General features: G+C 34.7%; 3 protein-coding genes across 3 annotated transcripts; 2 read left to right on the top strand and 1 right to left on the bottom strand.

Annotated features, from left to right (window-relative positions):
- Positions 1–1905: 1905 nt before the first annotated feature.
- LOC128165589 (uncharacterized) lies at positions 1906–5899 on the top strand. Its single transcript, XM_052830269.1, has one exon. The coding sequence runs from the start codon at positions 1940–1942 to the stop codon at positions 5189–5191; it is 3252 nt and encodes a 1083-aa protein (XP_052686229.1). The 5' UTR covers positions 1906–1939; the 3' UTR covers positions 5192–5899.
- A 2676-nt stretch (positions 5900–8575) lies between these two features.
- On the top strand, positions 8576–13843 carry LOC128167196 (probable acyl-CoA dehydrogenase 6). Its single transcript, XM_052832776.1, has 9 exons — positions 8576–8776; positions 9124–9244; positions 9623–9752; positions 10215–10321; positions 10425–10592; positions 11600–11773; positions 11999–12160; positions 12674–12824; positions 13321–13843. The coding sequence occupies exons 1-9, from the start codon at positions 8603–8605 to the stop codon at positions 13421–13423; spliced, it is 1290 nt and encodes a 429-aa protein (XP_052688736.1). The 5' UTR covers positions 8576–8602; the 3' UTR covers positions 13424–13843.
- Positions 13844–13858: 15 nt separating this feature from the next.
- Positions 13859–15186, bottom strand: LOC128167205 (trace amine-associated receptor 8-like). The gene has a single exon (XM_052832783.1). The coding sequence runs from the start codon at positions 15093–15095 to the stop codon at positions 13920–13922; it is 1176 nt and encodes a 391-aa protein (XP_052688743.1). The 5' UTR covers positions 15096–15186; the 3' UTR covers positions 13859–13919.
- Between the last annotated feature and the right edge of the window lie 506 nt (positions 15187–15692).

Raw genomic sequence — 15692 nt, forward strand, 5'->3', positions numbered from 1 at the left:
TGTGACATTACAATGTAGTTTAGTTGTACATGTACATTGTTCACATGTACTTCGTCGTTTGATGTTTTTTTTATATACAAAATAAAAATGCAAATACCCGGTAGCTTTTTATCAATTAGTTTATTTCATCTCGATCCATCGATTTACTTATGAATCGCGCACATCCTTACATAGTACCGTCATGTTTAGATATAAACCGGAATGTCTACCTACGTAAGTTCTCCTTACATAATTGTGATATCATAGTTACAAAAAATGCGTTCTTACAAAACCTTTGCTGTTATTCTTTGTTTGAACTTTGACAAAAATATAATTATTGGTTTTCTCCTAATGAAAATGCATAGCCTAATATTCATTTTTTTTCTAGCCTTTACTTTGTTTCTTTTTTCTGTTTTTTCTTTTTGGTTTTGTTTTTTTACTACTATACAAATTTATTTACTGATTAAATATATTACAGCCTTGAATGTACATGTATACAAACTTATAAAACAGTGATAAATTCTATACATTATTATACTTTATCAAATTGTTGTTAAACCAGGGTTTGTCGTCATTCTATGGCCTCTAATTGGCTGCTCTGAGCTAGTTACAAGTTCTTTAATACACGAATGAAAACACTATATCAACATCTTCATATCTTATCATGCAGTTAATTTATCCATACGTTCATCTAATCTTTTCGAAATGTAATACGAAATGCACAAAGTTACATGTTTTTACATGTACATGTATATACATAGTAGTTAAAGAAACTTGTTATTAGACGGCAACAGTTCACTAATGAAAGCAGGAACTTAAAAGATTACGTCACAATATCTCGTATAATAATTTTTATTTTTTTGCAAATTGAATCTAGATTCTATTTTAGATAATTTTTTGGTGCTTTTGTCGGCATGGAGCATCTACATTGCACTGTAGCTTAATTACCATACTTCTTCGTACCTTGTAACGTTAAACTTTTTATAGCATTCATTGTCAGATTTTGCCGTTGACAGAACACAATCGTTAAAGTATACTCTTAGGTAAGAAGAATACTGTGTTAAAACCATTTACGTAGCATCGGTGGGGGACTGGCTCCCACTTTTCAAGCAGCGAACATTTTTCATATAAAAAAGTGAAATACATGGACTTGCCCCCCTACTTTTGAGAGCAAGTAAAAATTGAAGTGAAAGGAAATGTAACAAGTGAAATTGAATGATTTTGGGACATGTCAAGTTTAAAATTTGCCCCCCCCCCCGCCTTTTTTTTTTTTTTTTTTTTTTTGCTCATCGAGATTTTTTGGGGTAAGTCTGACCCCCTACTTTCAAAAAACGATACCATACTACGTGCCTGCTGTAAGATGTTACTCTCGCAACCGCCAATGCATTTGAAATTTAACCCCATATATATAGTGTTCTTCGAGTTGCTGGGTGACAACGGAATCAGGCAATACTATATCCCTGCTTACAATGTTTTAGTGTTGCTGTTTATTGATCCAGATATGACAGACTACTTGTAACGGGATCGATTTTAGTCGCCATATCTGTACTAGACTCCGGAGAAGTGTCACGTCTAAATTCCCAGCATAAACATGTAAATATGACAAATCAACTGACGGGTCGGCCCTTTTGGATACTCTGACAACACCCGTTACTTTTCTTTTTATGATCAGTTAAACATCAACATCAATTTATCAATATTCCATACTTAATCAACAATTACAAAATGCTTATTTTAATAAAACATCAGTCTACATACAACTCAGACCTTTTCTCTGAAGCATAGCAGAACCAAAATGTGACAATTGTCGGGCCTTTAGATTTAATTTTTATTTTAGGGGAAATAGTTGGAGACATACATGTGTTTCACGCTCGATCGATCATTGCTCAAAACATCGACTGGGTGATTTCGCTATGTCCTTAAATTTTTAAATATCACATCGCAACAGCATATTAAGAACATGGCGGTGCAGGTTGTTTATAGGAGGATCTCCCTTCACAAAGCCGCAGAAGAAAACGATATAGTCTATCTCGAGAATGCTTTGCTGGATGGAAACTTTGACTCTGAAGTAAATCTCAAGGATAAGAATGGGAATACTGTGTTACATTGTCTTCTGAATTCTAATACATTCACAGACTTGGAGGAAGTAAAACGAGGAATTCAGATCCTTATTAACGGCGGGGCAGACATCAACCTACAAAACAACAATGGTGAAACTCCTCTTCATTCGGTGATTAACAACTACTTAGAATCTATTCCTGAGATTATTAGATACCTACTAACTCATGGAAAGGATTACCAAATGACTACACAGGACAATGATGGGTACTCGCTGTTTCATATGTTTATGTCAGATTTCAGTGATCATGTCAAAGAAAAGGAGAATTACCGGGAAATACTGAGAGAGAAAGAGAACTTCATTCAGAGTTTACTTCGCGGGGAAATATTGAGTTTCAACGCCCCTGCATTGTTAAATCAAAAAGAAAACAATGACTACTCAGCATTCTATACGTATATCGGAAACTCGTCCTGCTCTGCTGATACAGTCCAACTAATGGTTGACTGTGGTAGCGATGTAAACACTTCGTCCAAAATAGGAACAACGCCCCTCATGGAGACGATATTAAGGAGACGTTCCGAAATCGCTGAGATTCTATTAAAGGCAGGGGCGAACCCGAATCAAACAGACATATTTGGCCAAACCTGTATTTTTCGAGTCTTCACAAACAGTTGTTTTGAATTGCTGAAACAGTATGGCGCGAATTTCTGCATAAAAGACAAATTTGGAAGAAGTCCAATCACAAACATCGCCCTGTATACCCCTGAAGATCTTCCCTCGTCAAGCATTGTCATCTCTCAGAATTTTTCCGAGCATTTACCGGTTTTTGAGAATTTTCTCGCTGCTGGAGTAGACTGCAGCTCTGTAGACGTACATGGTTCTTCTGTACTTCACTATGCCGCGTGGTACGGGGAAATAGCAATGATCAGAGCACTCATTCAACATGGGGCAAATCTGGATGCCCAAGATAACAATGGTTTTACACCACTAGATCTAGCATTGCATGTGGGTAACGATCATATATACGGTCTCCTTGGTAAACCAGATTCAGAGATCAGTGAACCTGGTTATGAAACAAAGTACTGCAGACTTTTCATAAATCAAGAAGAGACAGAAAATATGAAATTCGTCTTGAAAGACACTGTAGGGATAAATGATGATCCAGCTATTCTTTTGACGTCGCTAATCAGTTCTTCAAGGCTTGGGATGACGTCACTGAGACCCGAAACGAGGCAGATCACGTCTGAAGTCACAACTCTAATGCAAAAGATAGCGACAGTTGTTGGCAGGATCAATCCACTTTTCTCTTGTACAGTTTACCCAACCGGAAGCTCGGCCGAAGGCACAAAAATTGGCGATCCCGCCGAATTTGATTTCGTATTTTGCTTGGATAACTTTTCAAAGCTTTGCATACCATGCCAGGATGACGAAATTTTAAATAGTGGATTCGTTCGTTTAGAGGCAATCTCCAATTCCTGTGAAGACTTGCAAAAGTTACAAACATTTCTTGATGGAACAATTCTCTCAGCACATCTAATTCGAGGTGCTTTTCAGGACCTTATTACCGCAGCTCTAAACGAACCTGAGGTGTGGACGTTTAAACATTTGTATTTTGACGGTCTTCTCGGGTACCCAACCGACAAACCGATTTTAAAGCTTGAACTTCACTGGTTTGGTAGCATCATGAAGCATATGATTGTGGGTGTGGATATTGTTCCCGGTGTATTGATGCCAGACTGGAGACCAAAGGAGTCCATTACAGATATACCCATATGTCCTGATGGTGAACAGTTTCTTTTGATTTTTCACTCACCAGAATGCAGTCAATGGAAAGACAAAGACAACGAGCATTTGGTGAGGATATCAAGTTCCTTGATGGAGAAACAGTACCTGAGAAGTCTTCCGCAGATATGTATTGAGAGCTACGCGGCAGCAAAAATTTTAAAGAGCATTAACTTCTCCCCTAAAGTGCAGTTTAATGAAGATAACTTTGAAAAGTTTGAATCTCCAGAGTTTAGAATTTTAGACGAGTCAATGCTACAGAAATCAGATGAAAGACAAGTTAAAAGGAGTATTAAGACCCATACAAATGAAGAAGTCGGAACTGTCACGGAGAAGGACTCTGATAAATGTTTAATGTCTATTGTACAAAGCAACGTGTCTGAAAAACAATCTGGGGACTTAAAAACAAACGAACAGCAAAGGGAGCACAACGGTGTTTCGCCATGGATTATGGAAATTGACGGCAGTTACAATGTTCGTAAGTTATTCACCCCAAAGGACCAATCCATAAAGAAGAAGAAAATATACTTTGATGCACAAATGGGAATGAACTGTAAAACTTCAGTTTATGAAAGTGAAAAACACAAACTGATCTATTTTAAACCTTATGAGATTGAGCCTAATTCCGCTGAAATGGACGAGACTAATGAATCAGAAAAGAAAGATATTTATGAAGAGACAGAAACTCTAGATGACGAAACAAACTTGGCATGTAGTGAAGAAAACAGTCTATCAGAAGGAGAGGATGGTTTATCTACTGATGATAATGAAGATAATGAGAGAGATTTCGTAAGGGTTGATGAAGATAACGAGAAAGTTTGTTCAATTGATAACGATGAAGAGGACGATTGTTCGATTGAAGAGGAAATGGATGAGAAAGATTGTTCAGTTGATAACGATGAAGAGGACGATTGTTCGATTGAAGAGGAAATGGACGAGAAAGATTGTTCGATTGAAAACGATAAAGATGATGAAGAAGGCGGTGAGGAAAAAGATTATGAAGAAGACGATGACGAAGAAAGAGAAGAAGATGATATTGAATGGGAGGGTGGTGATGTCGTATCTGCCTCAGACGAGATTTCAAGTTATATGTTAAAAACCTGTTTATTTTATGTTTTACGAGAAGACAAATCGAATACATTTACTTTGCTAGAATTGACTATTAAGATATATGAAAAGCTACAGGCGTTCGCCAAGGAATATCGTTTACCTTATTATTTCCTTCCCTACATGGACGTATTTACATTTGTAAATTCTCACATAAGGGTAATCCCAGACAATGAGCTAGAAGTGGCAAGAAAACAAAGTTGTGAGAGAATTCGTGTATTATGTAATGTAATTTTAGGAATATTAAAACAAAAGAAAACGTGATTCTAAAACTAGAATAGATTTAACAGAGTAAATATACTGGTATTACAAATACATCTGTAATATGAGTGTTCTTGATGCGGACAATATCAAGTTACTTAAAACTCGTGTTTTGTAAAGTGTTTGTTTTTCATTATAGCTGTCAACTATGTAACTGGAATAAATAAGGTAATAGATGTGTTGAAGAAAAACGACCCATCGATCTGTCTATTTTTATTACTGAATAATGTCACTGTATAAAGCAATATAGTAATCTGTTTGATGATACCTATATATACTACGATTTTTCATAGGGTTTATGTGAGCTGATACATTGAAGCTTGGCCACTTTTTTTCTTTTTCTTGCTTTTTTTTGGTTGCTTGTCAAAATTTCTGATGAATCTAGCCCCCCCCCCCCCCCCACTTTCAATTTGTTTCCGACGCCACTGACCTTCATTTCCCGGAAGACCATAAACTGAGTACTAAAAATTTCAAATTAATATAGCATTTAAAATTATTAAAAACTTTAATGAAATTTTAGCAATTGGTGGGTTTGTAAGCCTTTGAAATATCAGACCAAATGGTAGAGTGGCCATTTCATTAGATTTCATTTCTTTCTTTTCATTTCATTCTTTATTTCTTTAAGCTTTGCAGCTCATCAGATTTTACAAATTAAACATATTAAAGTACAGAAGTTGGTATTTTACAGGAGATCCTATTACATTGTACATACATAAATATGAAAAATTGACATAAGTAAAGGCGAAAAAAATAAAAAAAGGACAACATCTAACCTTAATTACATATATCGTTTCTTAATTTCATACTATAATAAATGTATTTGCCGAGGTTACACATGTCTTTAAAATTTTCGTTATTAAACAATTGCAACAGCTCGAACATCGATGGTTTCTCATAAAAATACTTTTTAATGTATTTTTGACGGTATTCAATATATACTGGACACACTAAAATAAAATGGAATTCATCTTCAACATAATTTTTACATGAAAAGCAGTTCCTTTGGATAAGATGTATTCCAAAGATAAGTCTCAGTTTCGCTCTTTTCTGAAGACCCTTTGCACATATACATTTTTAAAAGAGTTCTAAATCCGTTGTACGTTCCAGGTTGTGCAACTAACTTTTTATCATCGGCAACCTTCATTATAACCCGCCTCGGTAAGATTTCAAGTAAGATTTTAATCTCTTCTGCGTACTGAAGGCCAAATAGGTATACAGGTCGAGATGAAAAGTGGCGTCCTTTTTATAGCAATCGAAAACATTCATGGTTGGGTCTTGCTTGGTTGACTTTCCTTATAAATATTGATATTGATTTTATTCTCGGTGACGATTAATTACTTATTTTCTAAACAAACCGTTTTCACATTTTAAAAAAAAGTTATACCTTTAACCATACAATGTATGCGCGATTCCCAGCACACATCAAATCAAATTTCCATTGGTTGTGGCTGTTTAAAAACTGTTGTCGTTGTCAATAAAATATCCAAAACTGGTACACAGTCCCAGTTTTCTTTAACGTAATTTTTCATGCTGACCGTGGAATGCTTCGCGGTGAGCGCGGTGAATAAATTGGTTAAGTTGGTAGAAGTCGCCCAGAGGTTCAAATTAAGCAAAATTACAATATTGTTATCCTGCACAACCCTGTCATCATTGGTGTGTTATATATGTATACCCCATTCCACAGTGTATAAATATTTCCCTTGAACATTAACGGTCGAGTCATCATAGAACTTCAAGTTACATGCAGAATTATCAAATAACGAGTCTTTGAACAAAATACAGATTTTTGAAGAATACAGCTTCTATTGCTTAAAACAAAAATCGTCAAAGCAAAAAAGTATTTCCACGATTTACAAAAATCCCGCAAAAGTATTGAAAACAAACTCGGTCATAGTTAAATCTAAATTGTGCTAAATATTTAATAGATACATACTATAAGATAAGATATGTGATTTCTGTTTGGGCCAAGAGATTATGCAAGTTCACAATTTTAGAGAGAAATTCCTAAATGAGAGATTTCACATACAGAGTAGTCCATACTCATGCATACATGTATATGAAAGTGCAGCAGTTGGGTAAATCATGTTGATACATATTTACATTAATATATCAACAATATACATATCTATATACAAAACTGTATGTAGTCAGAAAATAGCTAATGCAAATATAAAGATGATATCATGAAATGTATTAAGTGTTTCACTAGTTCACTTAAATCTCAAAGTATTCTGCCTTTTCTTCTTGAAAGCATTAATTAGAAATTCACTTAACTTTCTAATTATTGTTCTGTCTTCATTGATATCAACCAGATAAATTATATTTAGTCTTTCAATCTTTGTTAATAACATAAAATTTTTGTTATTGAGATCAAATAAAAATTTGTATTTCTTTCTTCTTTATATATTGGACAATCAGTAAGACGTGACACTTGTCTTTTACACAATTTTGGTTACATAATAAACATGTTTTGATTCTTCCTGAAGGAATTCTTTGCCCAGTACTGTTAATTTTCTGACTGAAAAAGACTACACTTTTGTACCAACAGTTAACGTTGGATAGACTAATAATAATATTTTCTTTAGACGCATTGTATAACAGGGATGATTCTGCACTTAATTCGAACATATACCAGTATAATATTAAAGATGCTTAAAATTACAAAGTATTGAAAAATACAAATGATTTCGTCCCAGTTCGAATTCAGAAAATAATTGCAATATTTGTACTTTTTTTCTCAGCTGCTAATACATATTTACAAAATTTGATATTTAAGTCTTTCACTTCCCTAGTTTTAAAAATATCACATAAATGCTTGTCTTTTTCGTGTATGCGTGATGTAATATATATGTGTTCCCCAGATTTCACAACCACATATAATGCTATAGCTTTAGTTTATTGTATGATCAAAAAGATGTAAAAATGTTTTTAGGATTAGTTTAGGTCTTTGCATAGTTTGAAAGAGGTGTAAGAACTTTATAATATAGATCAAATCTTGCTTCTTTGAATGAGCCATAGGAGGACATAGTTATACGGCGGGCGGCTATAATATAGAAATATTTAAATCATTCCATATATGAATTTTCAAAAAGTGAGTTTTTCATTAATAAGGTGACCACTTATGTCGAAAATAACAACTTTGGTCTTGCTTGTATTGATTTTTAAACAGTTTTTAAGCACCAAACTCATTGAATTAAAAATTTAATTAATTTGTGTCGGTGACATTTATAAGTGTTTCGATGGGATGGGATGGCCTCAATTTGATAAGTATCTGATAAGTATTTCAAATTCTAATTCAATATTCGATTTAACGAATCAATGAGAGAGAGCGAGAGAGCGAGAGAGAGAGAGAGAGAGAGAGAGAGAACAAACATCGGGTTCGTTATTCAGTGTTCGTTCCCGATATTATACAAGATGTCAACAAATATGTTGTTGAACAAGATCGTTAGGCCTAGTAGAAATTTTGTGAAATTAGGGAGACAAAGTAAAAGACTATGTTCAACTCACGTTGAACGGAAGAAATCGAGTGATAATTCAAACGGATTATTTACAGAGGAACACCAGCAATTGCGAGATACATTGAAAAAGGCACGGAATTTGTTATTGGTGCACTTTGATCTGTTGATGATGATCACAGTGCTTACACACTTAAAACAATCGTATTTATTTTCATCAGCAGTCATTTGCAACGCAAAGTAGGATAATTCACAATAAATCCCAGGAAATCAACCGAAGCATATAAAGCATTAAACACTGTTAAATAGATTAAGATACAGATTATAACAATTTACTGCATGTTGAAGTAAAATTTTCATTAAGCAAGTCTGAATCTAACAACAAATGCAGTAGTTGACTTACTTGAATTTATGCAAATTTACTTTTTCATGAGGTTATTCCTATTGGTTTTAACCTTTTTTTTAATTTATACATATTAGATAATTGACAAGGAGATCAATCCGTATGTTGACCAATGGGAACAAGAGGGGCAGTTTCCTGCCAAGAAAGTGTTCAAAACTTTGGGAAATGCGGGTCTTCTTGGTGTCACCAAACCCACAGGTAAGCATCAAATGTACCTTTATATTAGGGAGAAAAAATAATGAGTGAAATCATTTTACCTTTTCATTAATTAATTTACTACTTAAAAAATCACTATTTCCTTGAATACCGTACATCCGGTAAATTTTCCAATGATCTAATTTTCACTTTTCTCGCGATGTCTTTTAAATCACAAATTTTTTCATATGCAGAAATTATGTTTTGTATTATTTTCTATAAGAAACTTTTTAAATTGCGAAAAATGACTGGCACAAATTTAAAATGATACACATTTTCCCCATTTTCGCAAATTTTGTGACATGCGAAAATAACCAGATGTACGGTAATCAAGAGATGTGCTGGATTAACAAATTATCTATGGAGCGTTCATTATTTCAGAATATGGAGGTTTGGGCCTGGACTACACCTACAGTGTGGCTTTAGCAGAAGAATTAGGCAACATTAACTGTGGTGGTGTTCCTATGGCTATCGGTGTTCAGACCGACATGTCAACTCCAGCACTGGCCAAGTATTCACTTTTCATTGTCTGTAGCAAATTGATTTTAAAATGGTCTTCTTTTGTATTACCCTCAGTCATGCACTTGTCTTTGGTACATAAAGTCTTACGATAGCTGTAAATGAGGTTTTTTTATAGTCCATGTGTCAATCAGTTTTACTTGTTTATTTCCAAGGTCTAGCAATTACATGTAAAGATGTTTAATGTTCTGAGGTTGGAAAATCTTGTTTTGGGTCTATCTGAAAATAAATATAATCTTGACCTTATTTTTTAAAATATTAATATGAAATGCCAAAAGGTCATTGTCTTGTTGGTGGCCAAACAGAAGGTCAAAATTTATTTCATGAAACTTAATTATTGTCTGGTTCATAGTGTTTCACTAATACATGCATAATGATCAATAATTGGAGGTATTACATTAATATAAATGACAAGAAGTTTTCATCGATATCCGAAATCTCATCATAAATTTAGATTTGGCAGTGACAAACTCAAGAGAGAGTTTCTAGCTCCATCTATATCTGGTGATTTTGTGTCCTGTATTGGGGTCAGTGAGGTCGGGGGAGGATCAGATGTGGCTAGTAAGTCAATTTACCTGTATAGTTTTATATATGCATTTGTTCAATTTGCTAAATTTCTCTTTTTGTTGTATTTTTGTTTCCTTATATTCATTTTACTTGGTAGGTGTGAAAACTACAGCTGTTAAAAAGGATGGAGATTACATTATCAATGGTGGAAAAATGTGGATCACTAACGGAGCCCAGGCAGATTGGATGTGTCTCCTGGCAAACACTAGTGAGGGTCCAGCACACAGGAACAAGTCACTCATCTGTCTCCCAATGAACTTACCAGGTATGATGTCATTTGTCCCCATGTGAACTAAATTATATGTCTTCTTTATTATAAGTATGAACAACATAAATATGTCGCCTCATGAACAAATCAGATATTTGAAGTGAGGAAACTCCCTGTCAGATAGATTTATTATTTGCATGTTTACTGGCACTGTACCAGTTATCGGCTAAAATTTAACGTTTTCTTTTCGTAATTCCTTATTTCTTGATATTTTTGGATAAAACTTGACATACTTTAAAAAGTGAACTCCTTATTTATCAATCTGTTATTTAGAACCCAAAACATCTTGTTTTGTGCTTTTAAGCACGCCCCGAATTTGCCGAGTTTTTACGATTTACTGTACCAGTTATTGGCTTCGTGATAATAACATAGTAAAAATCCGTGTTCATGTTGATTTTATACTCTGCTAAATGTAGTTTGAATTATGCCCCTTGTGAGGTAAGACTAAAGTATTCGGGGTCATGATATATTATAAACAAAACTCATAAAATCGTTTATTATCATACGGTAATACACCAAATTGTATACTATTCAATACATAATTGTGCAATCAGGCGTTCAATTGCACTACGAATCTCTCGGAAATTCGTGAATTCCTTTTGTTTATACATGTTAAATGTATTGATTTTATATGTCAAATCGAAGGAGGGATATAATAACGTATCACAAAGAGGTAATATTCTATTTTTAACTTATTACGTCACTCCCCCCACTGCTGAAAGTGCAAAGATGTAAAATCAGCGGTAAACAATGATCGTTTAAGCTCATGTATAAAACATATTCAAGAAAGTTTTCAAGCAAACTTACTTTTCTTTATTCGAAAAAGACGACTGAATTAAAAAATCTTGGATTGTCGCGTGCTATAAACCCGAACTCTCAGTTTAGCCGATAACTGGTCTTTGCCGATAACTGGTACAGTACCAGTAAGTAATTTTCTGATAACCATCAGATTGTTAAAAGTTTTAATATTTAAGCTCCATGTACAACTTTAATTTATATTGCAGGAATCACCGTTGCAAAAAAGATTGACAAGATGGGCATGAGGTGTTCTGACACTGCCCAGATTTACTTTGAGGATGTACGGGTTCCTCAGGATCATGTAATCGGGGAGGAGGGGATGGGGTTCACGTACCAGATGCTGCAATTCCAGGAAGAGCGACTATATGGAGCAGCTGCCAGTAAGTAACAGGTGTCATACATCAGTCAAATTAGATGTCCCTCATCGTATTGATTTCATAATTCTGTACAATTCATTAAATAAAAACCACCTGGAAAATATCATTTTGGTGAAATGTAACAATCACATAATTTTTTTTTTTTATATTAATAGATATTGTTCTGTTGTTAATTTCAAATAGTAATGTGGCGTTTTTTTAAATTTGCTTAATGGTTTCATTTTATAGCTGTGCAGCCCCTTGATAATTTGATCGCATCAACTGCTGATTACTGCAGACAGAGGAAGGTTTTTGGCTCACCTCTCCTAAACAACCAGACCATACACTTCAGGCTAGCAGAACTGTCCACGGAGGTGGAGTGTCTCAGGTCGCTGATCTACCGTAGTGTGGGTATGTATTACTGTACATAAGGGTACCAGTATGGAAATATTTATGATAGAGTGAGGAATAATTTCTTTTACACTAAAAACATCAAGCTATTTTGTAAGATAATGTTAATTTTTTGTGGGAGAGGGAAGTTTGCTTTATTTACCAGTCAATGAATAAAGAAATGCAATGGATGTATACATGTAATTGAGATATGCTACTGGGTTGGGTTTTTTTTGCAATCAAAAGTAATTTTGCAAAATTTCTTTTACATTCAGTGATTTATCATCACATTAAATAAATTGAAGTAAGTTAACTGATAGTATTAGTGCTTGACTGTTATCTAAATGTAAATTCAGTCTGTTATAGTTGAACAGAAGAATATTTTTAAGGTTATTAAAGACATTTACTTGGGAATCATTTTAAATATTGATGTATCTTTTCATTACTTCAATGTTATTTGTGTGTGTTACTATTACAGAAGAAATTTACATCTGATAACTCGTAGGGTGGTAATTGACAACTGTTCTTTTGTAGGCGACTACGTTAGCGGACAGGATGTAACAAGACTAGCCTCCATGTGTAAGCTGAAGGCAGGGCGCCTGGCTCGGGAGGTCACAGACTCCTGTCTCCAGTTCTGGGGAGGGATGGGCTTCACTAACGAGGTCCTAGTAAGCAGGTTCTACAGGTATGCACAAATAATCACCTGTTTTTTATATTTATGTGCTGATGGTACAGTAAGTACCTGTACTCAAAGAACAAATAAAGTTTAGAATTTGAGACTGGGAATTCACAGATACATGGTATACACAATTAATTAACCATTTGTGTATTTATAGGCAGATTATATCTTCATTGCTGAAAGACCAAAGAAACTATAGATTAAAATCAAAGATATTGTTTTCACTGTTGGTACTTTGTTAGTTTGGTTTTATTGGCCAAAAAAGCCAAAGCTTATAAGTTTTTGGTAGCATTTTTACAGTTATCTGATATTTTGTTATAATTTTTCTCAGATATAGCTTTAACATAGATAATATGTGACCTGATCTCCTGAACGCCATGTTTAAGCCTTGGGTAGAGTAGTGTGTATGCATACCAAACCCTGAAATGTTAAATTAATGCAGTGACTTGATGTGAAGCATGTCTTATTGAAAATCTGTAGCTAGTGTTGTTGTTCATTGCAGAGATTTCCGTCTGTTGTCTATTGGAGGTGGGGCTGATGAAGTCATGCTGTCAATCATATGTAAATATATGAACACCTTACCAAAACCACCAAAGCAAAATTGAAGTCTGTTGGCAAACAAAAGCTGATTTGTGATTGACGTTATGTTTTTTACTATACATGCAAACTAAATGGCTCATGTACATTATTGTTCTTTATGATCATACTCAATTTCATTTTATTTAATGAAGACATTTCAGCAGATTTGCACATGTACATGATCTTGTATGCATCATGATGGTGAGTCCTTAGTGATTTTGACATAATAATTATGATATCAGATTACATATATTTTTTAATAATCAAAACCAACGAAAGTAATGTTGAATTGATTTTGTGATGATTCATGATCTCTTCAATTTTCTTTTCTAATTAACACAAAAAGAAGTTGATAGCATTGATCTATGATATTGAAATACAGTTGTACTCATTGCATTATATTTATGGTTTATTCTTTTTACTCTATCGTCTTTGAAAAAAAAAAATGAGATTCATTGTGTTAAGTTATTTATTGCCCAACGGCTAGCTATTTTACAATTGCTGTCTTACAAGTGTAAGAGTTCACATGGCCGTATGGCATACGTTAGTGTCATGTCTTCCCACGCTGTGGTCATGTGACAACAGAGTACTTCCTGTCTGTCTGGAGTGAATTTCCTCGCTTCTTTTGTAGCATGGGAAACATTTGACCATCATTAAAATTCGTCGGCACTGTGGAGTAAATAAGAAGTAAATAAAAGGATTGATTGTAAAGTTCAAGTGAAGTAAGATAAATGCTATTCTGTATATCACGAAATAAGCTGTCGATAGTTCTATCTTCCCTGCCAGTTTGATCGTATCGTGTATATTTATAGGAAGTGTCGTCACGAGATACGTCAAGATGACGACCGACACGACCTTTGACATTCTGTCACGTGTTGATTGTCTATTATTCATCACGGACTCCCTCAAAGCCTTTAGTTTTAGAAAATGGCAAATCAAAATAATGATAATCGGCAAAAAAGTGACGATAATGGTGACACTAAAATTGACCAGCCGACCAAGTGCAGGGTCGTTGCTTATTCTCACAGCATAGATATAGAAGGACGACGGGATGGTACAAACGATCCAAACTGTCAGAGACGCAATGAAAACAGTTCTGTTGGTCTGCTTGGCCAGACTTGATAGAGGATGCGCGATCATAAAATACTGCTGGACCGACAGGAAGGTCACGTGAGATGCTGAGGAAAAAGCACTAGTCACAACAATAACACTTAAGACGTTAGCCGCTGTTTCACTCCCTTTGTTATCCGGAAAGAACCAGTGTAAATGAACAAAAAAGGTATTGAAAATCAAATAAAGAAAATCTGCCAGCGCAAGAGCTGCAAATCCCATAAAGACGGGTTTGTGTAGGCGCCTTGTCCGAAAGATGGTGGCAAGAACGGCTCCATTGGCAATGATTCCAACCAGTGACACACAAGTAGCAAGAATGACGATGCTTGGACATATTGGTGAATTAGAACAAGTATCTCCATCCTCGCCATATTGGGACGAATTATTCGACATGTTGTGTTGTCCACTTTCGTCCGCAACTACGTCCCACCTATATCTAATCTCCATTAATGGCCTAACCGTGCGACAATGATTAATTTGTGGAGCAGATTGTTTCACTGTATCAGTTACCGCCTGAGGGAAGATGGAGATTATTATTACCGTAACGTTCCTTTGTTTCACCTGCTGATAACAGTAATAAACAGACATTGAACATTTTATGAATACACTTGGGTTTAAGTCGACTTTGTTATACTCAATTAACGCTTTCTATTCATCCAAAGCTACCAGCTTTTCAGAAAATGATTGAAGCAACATTAAATTTCTTTGCACAAAATCGCAATAAACTTTCGTTTAGTAGTTCACTCAAATGATGACTAGTTTCTTCAATGTGTACTCTCGCCCATTTGAACTAGCATGTACATGCTCTCCTTTAGAGTATTGGTTTGGGAAGAGCACTGTTTCCATCTGTATCGTACATGTATGTCAGGGCCGACCATTTTAAAGGTTGAATGAGATGCTAAACCACCGGTTACTGCTTGAAACTGAAAACATTTTTAAAAGGCATTCCAACATCACATAACATCTTGTAATTTTAAATAACTCATTTTTTACCCTTATTTAAGGAACGGTCTACAGAAATTTTTATAAAACATTTGTTATTTGGTCAAATAGAATCTGTACGTGTATTTTTCAATTGATTTTGGTGTTTTTGTACGCCCTGGTTTTTTACTGGGGGGTGGGCGGGTGTTTATTATTTTTATTTTTTAATTTTCTTTAGACCTTTTAGCTTACATGGAGGTTATC

Source organism: Crassostrea angulata, chromosome 1, assembly GCF_025612915.1.
Source record: "Crassostrea angulata isolate pt1a10 chromosome 1, ASM2561291v2, whole genome shotgun sequence".
NCBI classification, from domain to species: domain Eukaryota; kingdom Metazoa; phylum Mollusca; class Bivalvia; order Ostreida; family Ostreidae; genus Magallana; species Magallana angulata.